Source organism: Maniola hyperantus, chromosome 17, assembly GCF_902806685.2.
Source record: "Maniola hyperantus chromosome 17, iAphHyp1.2, whole genome shotgun sequence".
Lineage (NCBI taxonomy): Eukaryota > Metazoa > Arthropoda > Insecta > Lepidoptera > Nymphalidae > Maniola > Maniola hyperantus.
In genome coordinates, this window is record NC_048552.1 from 10,212,854 (window position 1) to 10,228,362 (window position 15,509).

At 42.3% G+C, this 15,509-nt stretch overlaps 1 protein-coding gene across 2 annotated transcripts; it reads right to left on the reverse strand.

Annotated features, from left to right (window-relative positions):
• Nucleotides 1-132: 132 nt before the first annotated feature.
• Aldh (Aldehyde dehydrogenase) lies at nucleotides 133-15,365 on the reverse strand. Of its 2 annotated transcripts, XM_034977789.2 has the most exons (11): nucleotides 15,152-15,365; nucleotides 12,308-12,456; nucleotides 10,397-10,493; nucleotides 6,968-7,136; nucleotides 6,700-6,848; nucleotides 6,097-6,199; nucleotides 5,691-5,867; nucleotides 4,079-4,197; nucleotides 3,643-3,807; nucleotides 2,659-2,793; nucleotides 133-1,634 (listed from the first exon to the last, which is right to left on the reverse strand). In XM_034977789.2, exons 1-11 carry the CDS (start codon nucleotides 15,251-15,253, stop codon nucleotides 1,464-1,466), a joined length of 1,536 nt encoding a protein of 511 aa, XP_034833680.1. In that variant the 5' UTR covers nucleotides 15,254-15,365; the 3' UTR covers nucleotides 133-1,463. The 2 variants fall into 2 exon arrangements, with proteins under 2 accessions (XP_034833680.1, XP_069360279.1); XM_069504178.1 differs by lacking the exons at nucleotides 12,308-12,456; nucleotides 15,152-15,365 and adding an exon at nucleotides 12,146-12,289.
• Nucleotides 15,366-15,509: the final 144 nt, after the last annotated feature.

Consider the following 15,509-nt stretch of genomic DNA (forward strand, 5'->3'; position numbering starts at 1 on the left):
ATTATATCAACCCTTCAAAATAATATTAGAGTTAGAAAATGATTATTTTCAATAAAATGTTAGAAGTGTCTCGAGGACCACAAGCGGCTGTTTGATAATAAAAATTATCCAGCCACAAGTTGTTAGCTTCTTGTGGCCATTTAGGCTAGAGGCACTTCCTAAAACGTAAGTAGGTAAGTCAAATTAAATCTTAAAAAATTTTTTTTCTAAGTTTTAGTAAATGCGTTTGCAAATTACAAATCTATTCAATAGAAATTACAGCCAAAAGGAAAAACATGTAAACTCCTCTTCTTTTATTTTGTGAAAATTCTTAATTCCGCCTAGATTCTGTCTGTCGATATAGTTAGTCTAAAATCTGCTTCGTTTTTTTAAATAGATTTTTCAGATTGTTTAATTATTGGCCGTTTACTATCTTTCCATTAGTCTGTGATATATATTTTATTAGAAATCATAGATAGTATATTACAATCTTACTGATTACAAACGGAGTATTTTGTGCGCTAAAAAATCATGGAAACATTTGAATAAGGTTTTGTATGGAATATGCGACGGAATGTCGTTCTGCCCTACGTCTGCTTCAGTTTACTGTGCCCTCGTTCATAGATGCTTTTCTAGTGCGCTTTATAAACGGACGGATTTACAAAATTTTCCGTCCTTTTGTTAGCCCCCAGAAGCAGTTTATTATATCGCGTAAAACATGAATTTATAAAAAAAAGAAAATTAGTAATTTAGAAAACCTCATGTCTGTAATAAAAATATGTATGTTACGTACGCTCAAACTAAATACCTTTGTCGTAGTAGCACACTTTTTTAGAAAAGTCCATGTTTCCAGTTCCATCCAGTTTTTCAAAATTACCCTGTTTTTGGTGATAACTTTAAAATTACTTACTAGGAGTTAGCCAAAGGACGGTAATATTGTGAATCCATCGGTTTTTAAAGAGCGCTAGAACAGCACCACATGTGTGAACTCTATCCACGGAGAGAAGTTAGTATAGGGCTCTCTCTGTTACGTAATCCCATACAAATGAGAAAGACAAAAAACTCTGTTTTGAGTGGCTAACCAATCACAAACACGTTTGAAAAAAAATATCGAAAATATTTTCAAAAAACATTCGAACTATTTTTCACACGAAGTTTTGTCTTGGTCCTATGAGATTACGTAACAGAAATATCTATACTAACTTCCCTGCGTGTGGACGAGTGCTAACAACCTGTGTGCTTAGTGCCTAAGGCTCAATATACACTGAAAGGGAATTCTTCTTTTCGAGTCGACGGTCACCTCAAACACGGGCAGCCCAAAAAGCCGCAACCGCGACTTCACGGGAATTTTCTTTCTCGGTAGAAATTTGTGTTTTGCGTGGTGGAGATAGAAGTCAATATGCTATGTAATATTTAAGAATTTCGCTTGCATTCCCTTTCAATGGAAACTGAGCCTAAAGGTTCCTTGAGCATACTCCTGCAATCTACGAGTTCTTCTCAGTGAGCTTGACGACGACCGCCTTGACTTCGGTATAGTTTTTGATGCCATAGGGTCCGTTCTCCCGCCCGAGACCGGATTGTTTGTAGCCACCGAACGGCACCTGGGCGCCGAACACGTTGTAATCGTTCACCCACACCGTGCCCGCTCGGAGACCCTTCAAATTGAACAAAAAAAAACCAAAATTAATGAAAAGGGACTACGACCTTCAGAAATGAGGTATAGATTACCGAAAGAACTGACGATATCGGCAGACTATACATGTAAGCCGAAACTTTACTGACGTATATCATTGAACGATAAATCATAAAAGGTGCGTTTCTACTAAGAATAACTGGCATTCAGAATTATGGGGTCACAAACACGTAACGACTAAGCGATTGATACTGTGTATCATGCGACACTAGTCGCTACCGTGACTGGCCGGACTCAGTGACAGTTGCAAGGTAGAGCTTTTGTTACGCTATAATGTATCGTACGGAATATATCTATGCTTTATCGTTCACTAATCACTGGATAGCAAATAAACCGGACTACCCGCTACCTTGGAACTCTGATTCGATTTTCTCAAAAAGTATAAAACTTACAACTATCAAAATTATACCTACAAAAAGTGCGTTTATTGATGATTAAAATGAATGGAAACTCATTCGGATTAATCAATTAATTAATTTAATTTAATTTATTTTATTTTATAGAGACAAACAGAACGTTAAGTTTAAGTATTTATTAAGGCTTAAACAAAGAAGAGTCAATTTCCAGCCGTGTTAATCGTTAGCAATCATGAAATGAAAAAACAAAGTAAAGCCAGAAACAAAGAAAAAATTAAAAAAAAAGTTTTCGTTCAGTATTCAGTATTCTCTCGCCTTGCTCGGATAGAATAGAATAGAATGTTTTTTTATTCATGTAAACTTTTTAAAAGTGCTTATGAATAGTCAGGTAGTTTTAATTTACCATTTGGATAGCTGCCAGCATCCTCGTATTCATCCACCTCACGAGCCTGACGATGAAATCTTGAGGAATTGCATTCCACTCCTCTTCGATTGCAATTCGCAGCTCTGGAAGCCTTGTTGGAGCAGATACCCGAGCTCGAATCCGACGTTTCAGCTCATCCCATATGTGTTCTATCGGATTCAAGTATGGGCTTCGAGCTGGAAGTGCTTAGTAATGTAGTTATGTACCTGCACGAGGTAGTTAACCCGATCGATGTCCTTACTGAACACTGCTGCAGCGAGCCCGTACTCCGAGTTGTTGGCGCGTTCTAGTAGTTCGTCCATCTGCGAGAATTTCAGGATCGTTTGCACGGGGCCGAAGATCTGGAGAATGATTATTTATCTATGAATAATTTGCGTGTTGCCAGTGATGACATATAGATCCGAGACATGGTCGCTAACTATGGGCCTCATAAGAAAGCTCAGAGTCACTCAGCGGGCGATGGAGAGAGCTATGCTTGGAGTTTCTTTACGTGACCAAATCAGAAATGAGGAGATCCGTAGGAGAACTAGAGTAACCGACATAGCTCAACGGGTTGCGAAGCTGAAGTGGCAATGGGCAGGGCACATAGTTCGTACAACCGATAGACGTTGGGGTCCCAAGGTGCTGGAATGGCGACCTCGCACCGGAAGACGCAGCGTTGGAAGGCCCCCCACTAGGTGGACGGACGACATCAGACGAGTCGCAGGGAGCCGCTGGATCCAGGCGGCACAAGACCGAGGCGTGTGGAAGTCCCTACAAGAGACCTATGTCCAGCAGTGGACGTCTATTGGTTGATGATGATGATAATGATAATGAATAATTTTAGGTAAGTATTTATTCTGAAATCAGTCCAGATAAAGATCTCTGCTTGCTAGAAATCTTTTAGCTACCTCTACCTACTCTTAGAAACTATGTTTTAAAAGCTTTACAAACTATTATGCTGTTATCTCTTGGCAAGCGCGCTCCAACCTAGACCTCATCATTGCTTTTTATTAGGCATGGTTGGAAATAAAAAATAGGTCAATTCCGAGACGAACTCGCACACGAGGGGTTCCATGCCATAGTACAAAGAATAACAATTTGTTTTAACTATCATGGCGGCCATTTTGAAATTTATATTATTTGTTATAGTGGCAATAGAAATATAATACCTATATAGATCTGTCGTTACAATCCAGAATTGTACATACCTCGGTTCTGGCAATGTCCATATCGTCCTTGACATCAGTGAAGACGGTAGGCTGGACGAAATACCCCTCTTTCCCGTGTCGGCCGCCCCCCGTCATCAGCTTGGCGCCTTGTTTCTTGCCTGACTCGATCAGTCCTAAGATCTTCTCGTGTTGCTCCCCGTCGATCTGTCGTTACAATTCAAATTAAAGAGCCGTGTACAAATTATTATTGGGTATTTTAATATATTTTTTTACTTAAAAAATATTTCCTACTTTTGCAAAATCTGTACCGAACAGTCGAACAAAATTTTCCAAAATGTTCCAATTTCTATGTTTAATATTTAAGTAAGTTTAAAAATTGCGGGGAAGTTAGTTTAAAATTGCAAATTTGTTCCGAACAGACCGACAAGAAAGCGAGTGAATAGCTAAACGTGTTAAAATAGTCGCTTTCGCTTACCTGCGGCCCCTGCTCGGTGTCGGGGCGGAAGGGGTCCCCCACAACTCGTTTGGCGGCGCGCGCGACCGACATCTCTACGAACTTGTCGTAGATCTTGTCCTCTACGAACGTGCGCGAGCCTGCACACAATTATAAAAAAATATATAAAAGGAAAAGGTGACTGACTTACTGACTGACTGATCTATCAACGCACAGTTCAAACTACTGGACGGATCGGGCTGAAATTTGGCATGCAGATAGCTATTATGAGTAGGTGGGCATCCGCTAAGAACGGATTTTTGAAAATTCAACCCCTAAGGGGCTGAAATAGGGGTTTGAAATTTGTGTAGTCCACGCGGACGAAGCCGCGAGCCTAAGCTAGTACACAATAATTCTAAAAAAAACAATTTTCCCAGGTTTAAAATCATTGCCAACTCACCGGCACAGCAGCACTGGCCCATGTTGTAGAACAACGCCATGTGAGACTGCTCCACCGCGTAGGGCAGGTCGGCATTCGCAAACACGATGTTGGGGGACTTTCCCCCCAGCTCCAGAGTTATCCGCTTCACAGTTCCCGCTGCGTTGCGCTGGATCAGCTTGCCTACCTCCGTTGATCCTGCACATTATAGTCGACTCACCGGCACAGCAGCACTGGCCCATGTTGTAGAACAGCGCCATGTGAGACTGCTCCACCGCGTAGGGCAGGTCGGCATCCGCAAACACGATGTTGGGGGACTTTCCCCCCAGCTCCAGAGTTATCCGCTTCACAGTTCCCGCTGCGTTGCGCTGGATCAGCTTGCCTACCTCCGTTGATCCTGCACATTATAGTCGACTCACCGGCACAGCAGCACTGGCCCATGTTGTAGAACAGCGCCATGTGAGACTGCTCCACCGCGTAGGGCAGGTCGGCATCCGCAAACACGATGTTGGGGGACTTTCCCCCCAGCTCCAGAGTTATCCGCTTCACAGTTCCCGCTGCGTTGCGCTGGATCAGCTTGCCTACCTCCGTTGATCCTGCACATTATAGTCGACTCACCGGCACAGCAGCACTGGCCCATGTTGTAAAACAGCGCCATGTGAGACTGCTCCACCGCGTAGGGCAGGTCGGCATCCGCAAACACGATGTTGGGGGACTTTCCCCCCAGCTCCAGAGTTATCCGCTTCACAGTTCCCGCTGCGTTGCGCTGGATCAGCTTGCCTACCTCCGTTGATCCTGCACATTATAGTCGACTCACCGGCACAGCAGCACTGGCCCATGTTGTAGAACAGCGCCATGTGAGACTGCTCCACCGCGTAGGGCAGGTCGGCATCCGCAAACACGATGTTGGGGGACTTTCCCCCCAGCTCCAGAGTTATCCGCTTCACAGTTCCCGCTGCGTTGCGCTGGATCAGCTTGCCTACCTCCGTTGATCCTGCACATTATAGTCGACTCACCGGCACAGCAGCACTGGCCCATGTTGTAAAACAGCGCCATGTGAGACTGCTCCACCGCGTAGGGCAGGTCGGCATCCGCAAACACGATGTTGGGGGACTTTCCCCCCAGCTCCAGAGTTATCCGCTTCACAGTTCCCGCTGCGTTGCGCTGGATCAGCTTGCCTACCTCCGTTGATCCTGCACATTATAGTCGACTCACCGGCACAGCAGCACTGGCCCATGTTGTAGAACAGCGCCATGTGAGACTGCTCCACCGCGTAGGGCAGGTCCGCATCCGCAAACACGATGTTGGGGGACTTTCCCCCCAGCTCCAGAGTTATCCGCTTCACAGTTCCCGCTGCGTTGCGCTGGATCAGCTTGCCTACCTCCGTTGATCCTGCACACATAATAGATAGATAAGTACTGCATTGTACACTCGATAAGTATGTACTTATCGAGTGTACAATGCAGTACTTATCTATCTATTGCCATGTCGCTACACTAGGCTACCTAGGCTGCCGATTCCGACAGACCACGGATTCCGATTTGTATGCGGTTTTTTTATTCGAAGGCACATTTAGTCGGGATGTTTTAGGTATGTTTGCATATATTGCAATACAACATACCAGTGAAGGCGACCTTGTCAACATCGGGGTGGTCAACAATGGCCGCGCCCGCGTCGCCGAATCCGGCCACCACGTTCACTACGCCCGCGGGGAAGCCCGCTTCCTGAAAATTGTTTTTTTTATTTTATTTGAACAAAAAAAAACAAGTATTCCAAAAATTACGCGCTTTGAATCCTAAACCGAACTCTTGGTTGAGGACTGCCCGAGACGCCTAAAATAATGCATTCTCAACCTCGCTTCCTAATGGGCAATAAATACATGAGTAAAGAGGGGCAGCCTTTACAAAACATGTAACCTTCAACTAATTTGCTAAAAGTCCTCGGACTAATTGCAAATCACACAGAAAAATAATTCAAACAAAATAAAACAAGTGTTCCAAAAAGTACAAGCTTTGACAAGAAAAACTCTAATGCATTGGCACAAATATTGTTTGTAAACCCCAACATAAAACACCTTACAAGATAGCCCGTACTAGAACTAGATGAGAGGTAAACTTGCTCGATATTTTACTAAAGAGGAGAATATTTCCTGCCGCCAACTACCCTTTAAAATTCCTTGATGGATTTTTAGAGAAGTAACGAGTAATGAAATTAGATAGGGAACCTTGACTAGTTGCGCGATGTAGAGCGCGGTAAGCGGCGTCTGCTCCGCCGGCTTCAGCACCAGCGTGTTGCCGGCCGCCAGCGCGGGGCCCAGCTTCCACGCCGCCATCAGCAGTGGGAAGTTCCATGGGATGATTTGCCCGCATACGCCTGCAAACCAACATAATCCACACTATCTACACTAATGATATAAAGAGGGATGGATATATCTTAGTAGCGCAGGTTCTTGATTCACTGAAGCGACTGAACTGAAGGCAATAGATTCTCACCGACAGGCTCGTGCCTGGTATAGGCGAAGTATTTCCCGTCAGTGGGCAGCACCTTGCCGTGGTTCTTGTCCGCCCAGCCCGCGTAGTAGCGCAGGTTCTTGATCACTCCAGCGACGTCGCCGTAGTACGACGCTAGGTATGGCTTGCCGTTGTCGAGGGTCTCTAGACTCTATGCATTGAATATTCGCCATGTTTACCAAAGAACTATCTAGATACTTATATAGAAAGCAAAGTCCTGTCACTGACTTATTAATACGCAGCCTTGGGTCTGAAGAACGGAAATTATAAAACGGAAGTTGTCATGTCACAACGGACCAAACAGATCGACGTGATTTTTTGCATGGGTATTAAAGACCTGAAGAATGACAAGGGCTACTTTTTATTGCGGAAAATGAAAGATTTCCCACGGGATTTAAAAACCTAAATCCACTCGGAAGAATTCGCGGGCTTCAGCAAGTATAGTCCGCGAAACGTCGAGATGGCAATCGGGGTATGAGGCGGGGGGACGCTTCGCACACAGGCACAGCCCCCGCGCCAATCCGGTGCGGGCGAGCGCAAGTGACGTGCAGGTGTGCGGGACGTCCCCGTGCCTCATATCCCGATTGCCAACTCGACCTGTCGCGTACTACAGTTTACAAAGTTCATAATATTACCTACTAAATGCATGTTTGTGGCATGCTTCAATGCAATTTTATTGCATCCAAGTATGTTAAGTACAATTTAATTCGCATTCAACCGACACAATCTGCAAGCAACATTGTTTACATTATCAAGGTCGCTATCGTTACGATAAACGACACGTTGCGGTCTTTATCCAGGTGTGTAACAAGCTAAAAGTTAAGTATATTACGCGACAGGTCGAGACCGAGCAAACGGGGTATGAGGCGGGGGGACGCCGGCACACTCGCACAGCGCCCGCTCACGCCCGCACCGGGTTAGCGCGGGGGCTGTGCGGGTGTGCGGGTGACCCCGATTGCCATCATGACCTGTCACGTAGTATACAATACAAACTCACAACCCACACTTCATATTACACGATCAAGCTTGAAGATTTCGAACGCCAGACGAAGTTTGGATATTCCAAGCTTCATTATAGGTAGGTACCTACTAGTCCTTTAGAATTTAACAGGGTTTTGACTAGCTTATGCTCGCTACTTCGTCCGTGTGGACTATACCAATTTCAAATTTTTGTTTTGGTTGAATTTTCAAAAATCTTTTCTTAGCAGATGTCTACGTCATAATAGCTATCTGCATGCCAGATTTCAGTCCGATCCGTCCAGCCGTTTGAGCTGTTCGTAGATAGATCAGTCAGTCAGTCGCCTTTTCCTTTTATATGTTTAAGAAGACTTGAATTTTTAGGCTTTAGCACAGATTTGCGCTCTATTCATAAAACTGTGGCTTTAGCCCAGGCTTTAGGAACTGAACTTTTTCGTGGCTATAGTCTATCCGCGGAAAGAAGTAGTGTAGCCGCTCTCTCTGTTTTTTTTTTAAATTTATTATTAACATACAAGAAAATTTACATATAATAGGTAGTACGCAATGTAAAAAAAACCACAGAGGTTTGACCCTCAATGCGTACGTCTGCGCATTACATCATGCCTACTTTTGTAAAAAACAAAATTAGAAATAATACTATTACTATATTATAATATACTAACTTAATGTTAAAAACAAAGAACATATACTACATATATGCATATACACACACATGTATGTGTATACATACATATATGCATATACACACACATGCACATATATTTTAACAGGTGACATTATTATTTATGTATTATACGTGCGACAATTATATCGTCACGACTGTTACGTAATCTCATAGAAATGATAAAGACAAAAATCTCAGTGGGCGTTAAAAATTTTGAGTCGACACCTGCAACCAATCACAAACATGTTTGTATTCATTTCAATTCAATTCGAAAATGTTTTCAAAAAACATTCGAAATTTAATTAGAAAACTTCAACAACATAATAACTATAATAATAAAACTGAATGACAATGCAACTGCTACTTATAAGTAAGTACAGTACGCAGCCGAAATTAACCCTTCTATTACAGTCTAGTTTAGGATTTTAACTGCACATTTTTACCGGCCAATCTCCTCTGTGTCTCCTTCAAGCTACTTGAGACTGGCAAAGTGCATTGTGCTGACATGGTGGCACTGAAAAAAGCCATATATTAAGAAAAGAAGAAGAAGTAATGTAAATCGGCCTTTAGAATGAAATTTCCGCTTTGTAGAGCGTTGTCTCTGTCACTCATACCTATATGACGTTTTGTCGGTCTCAACGACAGGGAGAACGCTTTACAAACCTGCTATCACCTTCTAAAGGTCGATGTACATTACTTTCGGCCGCGTATTGTACCTACCTATGTATCTTCTAACCGCAATTTTGCAATAACAATAACACGTGCGAAACTATGCATTTCCAATTATTTTCCAGAATACAATAACATTATCGGTTACTGCAAGAATACATTAACTGCAAAAAAAAAAACAATTAGGTACCTACGTAGGAACTCATCAACGAGAGCTTTATTTTATACTAGCTTCTGCCCGCGGCTTCGCCCGCGTGGCCTACAGGAAACAAATGGCATTTTTTCCAGAAACAAACATTATAACATCAGCACGCGCACCCTGAACAGCACCGAATAACCCTTATGGGCGAATTTTTCAAAAATCCTGAAACACGTATTTCTTCATTTGTGACCGAAAACCCAAATGAAACACCAATTTTCATGCAGATAACTTGAAAAATGACGGACTTTCATACAAACTTCAATCCCCCATTTAATCCACTTAGGGGTAGAATTTCGAAAAATCTTTTCTTAGTGGATACCTATTCTTTACAAAGAATAGACCCTCCAAATTTCATGTCTTTAGGTTTTTGCTGTCTTTGCGTTGATATATATGTCAGTCAGTCAGTCAGGACTTTAAATTTTATATATAAACTAGCTTATGCTTGCGACTTCGTCCGCGTGGACTACAAAATTTCAAAACCCTATTTCACCCCCTTAGGAGGTGAATTTTCAAAAATCCTTTCTTAGCGGATGCCTACGTCATAATAGCTATCTGCATGCCAAATTTCAGCCCGATCCGTCCAGTAGTTTGAGCTGTGCGTTGATAGATCAGTCAGTCAGTCAGTCAGTCAGTCAGTCACCTTTTCCTTTTATATATTTAGATGATGGCCGCGATTTCGTCCGCTTGGGTTTTTTAAAATCACGTGGTACTTCATTGATTTTCCGGGATAAAAAGTAGCCGTCAAATATCCTTCCCCGGTATGCATCTCTGTACCAAATTTCGTCAAAATCGATTGAACGGATGGGTCGAAAAAGGCTAGCAGACAGGTAAAGGCGTATGAAATCATGATGACGATGTAAGATAGGTATACTTAAAATAAATAGAGTGGCGCACTTACCGCTAAATAAGCGCGGTCCCTTTCGATAAGGTCCGCCAGCTTGTTAATGAGGTACCCTCGCTGCGATGCGTCCATTTGCCTCCATTTTGACCCAAATCTGTTGAAAATAATTCATTGATTCAGCCAAATAGCTCCAACCTAAAATGGTTGTGGCACGTACATACAGATGGACTGGACTTTAACAAGTGGATGAAAAGTTAAGTTGTAGACTGTAGTAGATTCGACGACCTCCCTGGCGCAGTTTTGAGCGCTGTCGTCTTATCAGTGGGAGGTCCCGGGTTCGATTCCTGGCAGGGGACATTTGGAATTTTTATAATTTCTAAATTTCCTCTGGTCTGGTCTGGTGGGGAGCTTCGGCCGTGGCTAGTTACCACCCTAATATACCAACAATGCCGTGCCGTCAAGCCATTTATCGTTCCGGTACGATGCCGTGTAGAAACCAAAGGGGTATGGGTTTAATAAAACTGCCATACCCCGTCCAGGTTAGCCCGCATCCATCTAAGACTGCATCACCACTTTCCACCAGGTGAGATTGCAGTCAAAGGCTAACTTGTATCTGAATAAGAAAAAGATTCTACAGAAGAAGAATTTGTATTTATAACATGCAAAAAATAGGTGGCGACCTCGCACCGGAAAGCGCAGCGCTGGAAGACTCCCTACAAGGTGAACAGGTAACATTAAATGAGTCGCAGGGAGCCGCTGGATTCAGTGGTACAAGTCCCGGTAAAACTGGGTATCCATAATACTTTGTACATAATATAATGTAGTTTATGGAAATGCAATAAATGAAAATTGAAATTGAAATTGACCGTGGCGTGTGGAAGTCTCTATAAGAGACCTATGTCCAGCAATAGACGTCTATCGGTTGACGAGCATGATGACATGTAAAACCTTAAATACAAACCTACGGCCTACCTACTTTAACACTTTTGAGCGAAGCTGCTACTCGATTGAGGGTTTTTTTTTTATTCAGATACAAGTTAGCCCTTGACTGCAATCTCACCTGATGGTAAGTGACGATGCAGTCTAAGGTGGGAGCGGGCTAACCTGGAAGGAGTATGGCAGTTTTTATTTAACCCATACGCCTTTGGTTTCTACACGGCATCGTACCGGAACGCTAAATCGCTTGGCGGCACGGCTTTGCCGGTAGGGTGGTAACTAGCCACGGCCGAGGCCTCCCACCAGACCAGACCAGAAATTTAGAAATTATAAAATTCCAAATCCCTGCCAGGAATCGAACCCGGGACCTCCCACTAATAAGACCACAGCGCTTACCACTGCGCCAGGGAGGTCGTCGAGGGTAAACTGCACAAAGAAATTGTATGTAGGTACTACTACGTAGAAACTGCATCAATCATTACGCAATCGTTGTGATGAGCTGAATTCATGGTATTCTTGTTGCAACAATACATTGTAGCTAATAGTAAGCGACCATCAATCAATCAGAGACGATTACGAACGTGACATTGTAGCTGTCATTCACCCGCAATCGAGCCGCTGGCAAAGATTTTTTCTTATGAGTATCACTAATCACGATTCACGAGATTTTTCCAGCAATTAAAATAATTAGCTAGGCAATAAGTTTATACAAAGTCATGCGTAATTTGCTAAGCCTAGATGACAATGTATTTTTTACCTGTTTGTTATTGAGCCGGTATACTTATGCACCTACTTATTTACTAAAGTATTGGGGCCAATTCTCTTGTACACAATCGACCTGTCGTGTACTGTACTTAGTACAATACTAACTTGAGGGCATCTTTGGCAGCTTTAACGGCTTAGTCGATGTCCGCTTTGCCCGCCTGCTGCACCTCGGCGATCACCTTCACGTTGGTCGGATTCTCAGTCTTGAATGTTCTGCCGTCAGTAGACTTCACTCATTCGTTGTTGATGAACAGCTGAAATACTAACTTGAAGGCATCTTTGGCGGCATTAACGGCTTTGTCGATGTCTGCTTTGCCCGCCTGCTGCACCTCGGCGATCACCTTCCCGTTGGTCGGATTTTCAGTCTTGAATGTTTTGCCGTCAGTAGACTTCACCCATTCGTTGTTGATGAACAGCTGAAGAAAAATTTATTCATTAAACAACTAAATTTTCCCGGTTGAAATGCATGGAACGCTGTGTGTTATTCATACTATTCATACTTTACTATAATATTATAAATGCGAAAGTGTGTCTGTCTGTCTGCTAGCTTTTCACGGCTCAACCGTTCAACCGATTTTGACGAAATTTATTACAGAGATAGCTTGCATCCCGGGTAAGGACATAGACTACTTTTTATGCCGGGAAATTGAAGAGTCCCCACAGGATTTTTAAAAACCTAAATCCACGCGGACGAAGTCGCATGTATCATCTAGGTAGTAACTTATAAGGTAAAAGATTTGTAATCTTTATCTTTTTCTGCATGTTTCTGTGTATTGTTAATTGTACTGTGTACCTACTAAGTAGGTACATAACAGGTATCTTAATTTTATTGCACAGACTCATGGCCGTAGCCAGGAATTAATTTCGGGGAGGCGTAAAGAGCCGTAACAGGGCTTCAGCCATCGTAAAAAGCAGGTACGTTTTACACGTCGCACTGATGGAATATGTTTAATAACTAATCTAACTGCGTGCATTAAATTACACAGGAAAATATCCCTATATTATGCTAATAATGTGGATGGAGTGTTAGTGATAGGTAATTACTTAATTGCTTAAGCATGGTTTAAGTTTAAACTGCACTGATATCCAAAAAACTACAATTCTTCAGTTGGCTTGCAATCGAAATACAGATTGTCAGACATGACTCTTGGCCTTAAACGATGCTTCGCTTTGTTCTTGATTAAAATAACAGTGTTATCGACTGTTTAAAAGTAGGTAAGTACATCCTACGCAAGATATTGTGTTCACAGTTCACACTGATAAGACAGACATATTATTTTAATTTCTTATCTTTATACTTACATAATGAAATAAATAAAACACTTTTGATTACTTTTAAAGATAAAAATTGCATTGCATTTTAATAGAGATAGCGAGCAAACGAGCAGGCGGGTCACCTGATGTTAAGTGACTACCGCCGCCCATGAACATTTGCAGCACCAGAGGAACCGCCAATGCGTTGCCGGCCTTTTAGGAATTTGTTGGTCCACCCCTTGAATAGTCCGCTGCTTGCATCAGGGATCGGCCTTGACTCCTTATTTGTTTTTCTTGGTAATGGATGCCCTAACATCAGACATACAAGAGCAGACACCTTGGTTTAAATGTTGTTTGCCGATGACATTGCAGACTGTGTAAATGGCAAGAGAAATTTGAGTGTTGGCCTGAGATCAGCCAAACTAAGACGGAAAATCTGTTCTGTGACTTCAGTGACCCCTCTGGTTTCTCTGAAATCGCCTTAGATGGCGCATCCCTACAATTTTCGGTACCAAAACGATGGCAATATTGACTGAGACCAATAGAAATAATAGAATGAATGCGGGATGGATGCGATGGCGACAGGTCTCAGGTGTTATATGTGACCAAAAAATGCTGCTTAATCTTGAGGGAAAAATCTATATAAATCTATACTATCTGCTGCTATAATCAAAAGCAGCAGATAGTTGTTACTGGTTTTGCATGGTTTTCATAAGATTCACAAGAGTACTGTAAAGATGGTCAGATTCAGACATACGTCAAACCATATAGTACCCATACATATAATATAGTCTATGGCTAAACTCGAACCGATTAGCATAATATTAGTAACAAACAACAGTGAACAGAATATTAATGTTATACCTACGTAGGTACCTAGTAGGTGTCTATATCAGACAGTCACTTTACCTTGAACCATAACATTTAATTTTTATCAATAATATCATTCATATTGTAACAAAAGTGAAAATATGTCTATCTATCTGTTAGCTTTTCATGGCCCATCTGTTTAACCATATTTGATAAAGAGATAGCTTGCATTCCAAGGACTTAGGCTACTTTTTGTCCCGAAAAAATGAAGAGTTCCCACAAGATTTTTAAAATACCTAAATCCACACCCATGTCCATACCAATGAAATTGCAGGCCTCATTTATTAGGATTCCGTACCTCAAAAGGAAAAACGGAACCCTTATAGGATCACTTTGGCGTCTGTCTGTCTGTCGGTCTGTCAAGAAGCCCACAGGGTACTTTCCGTTGACTTAGAATCATGAAATTTGGCAGGTAGGTAGGTCTTATAGCAGACATTAGGGAAAAAATCTGAAAACCGTGAATTTGTGGTTAAATCACACAAAAAAAATTAAATTGTGGTCATGAACCAAAAATTAGTATTTTCAATTTTAGAAGTAAGATAACTATATTAAGTGGGGTAAGTATTATATGAAAGGGTTTCACCCATGCATTCTTAAACAGATTTTTATTTATTTTTATGCATCATAGTTTTTGAATTATCGTGCAAAATGCCGAAAAAATACGACTGTAGTACGGAACCCTCGTTGTACGAGCCTGACTCGCACTTGGCCGATTTTTTTTAGTACAGAGATAGCTTGCAAACCAGATACAAATACAGGCCAAGTACTTTTTATCCTGGAAAAACAAAACCACAAGATTTTTAAAAGAACTAAATCCACACCGATGAAATCGCGGGCCTCATTTATTTTTATTTAGTAGGTACAGAGTTCCATCCAGGAAACGGACCGGACGGACGTAGGCTTTTTATCCTGGCAAGTCAAAGAGTACCCACGAGATTTTTAAAAACCTTAAGCCATGCAGACGGTTATCTGAAAGTACCAACTTACCCCTGTATACAGAATTTCCGGGCTAGTATGAGGAGCAGGAGCTGTCGCTGTTGCGAATTTAGCCTTTTGGGTTTGTACAACTTTACTCAAATTTCGTAGCATTTTTCACTTTCTACGAACACAACTTTGCTATTACACTGCCTGGCGCCTGCCGACCTGCCGAGCAAAACTGCTGAACTCGCTGAACTCTTGAATGAAATGAATAATATTGATAATGATATCACTATCAGTACCTATATAAAAACACCGGGGGGGCTGCGGGGGGGGGGGGGGGGGTTTGCCACAGAGTACATTATATGGGTTTGCCTGCTGATATCATAGAGATATAGCTGCGCGATTGCGGGAGAATGACAGCTAC

Bases quoted from the DNA above. Each gene is read 5' to 3' on its own strand.
- Aldh (XM_034977789.2), bottom strand. From the start codon at position 15,253: ATGCTACGAAATTTGAGTAAAGTTGTACAAACCCAAAAGGCTAAATTC. The intron at 12,457-15,151 runs GTAAGTTGGTAC...ATTTTTCTTCAG, and splicing joins CGGAAATTCTGTATACAGGG to CTGTTCATCAACAACGAATG. The intron at 1,635-2,658 runs GTACATAACTAC...TTCAATTTGAAG, and splicing joins GGGTTAACTACCTCGTGCAG to GGTCTCCGAGCGGGCACGGT.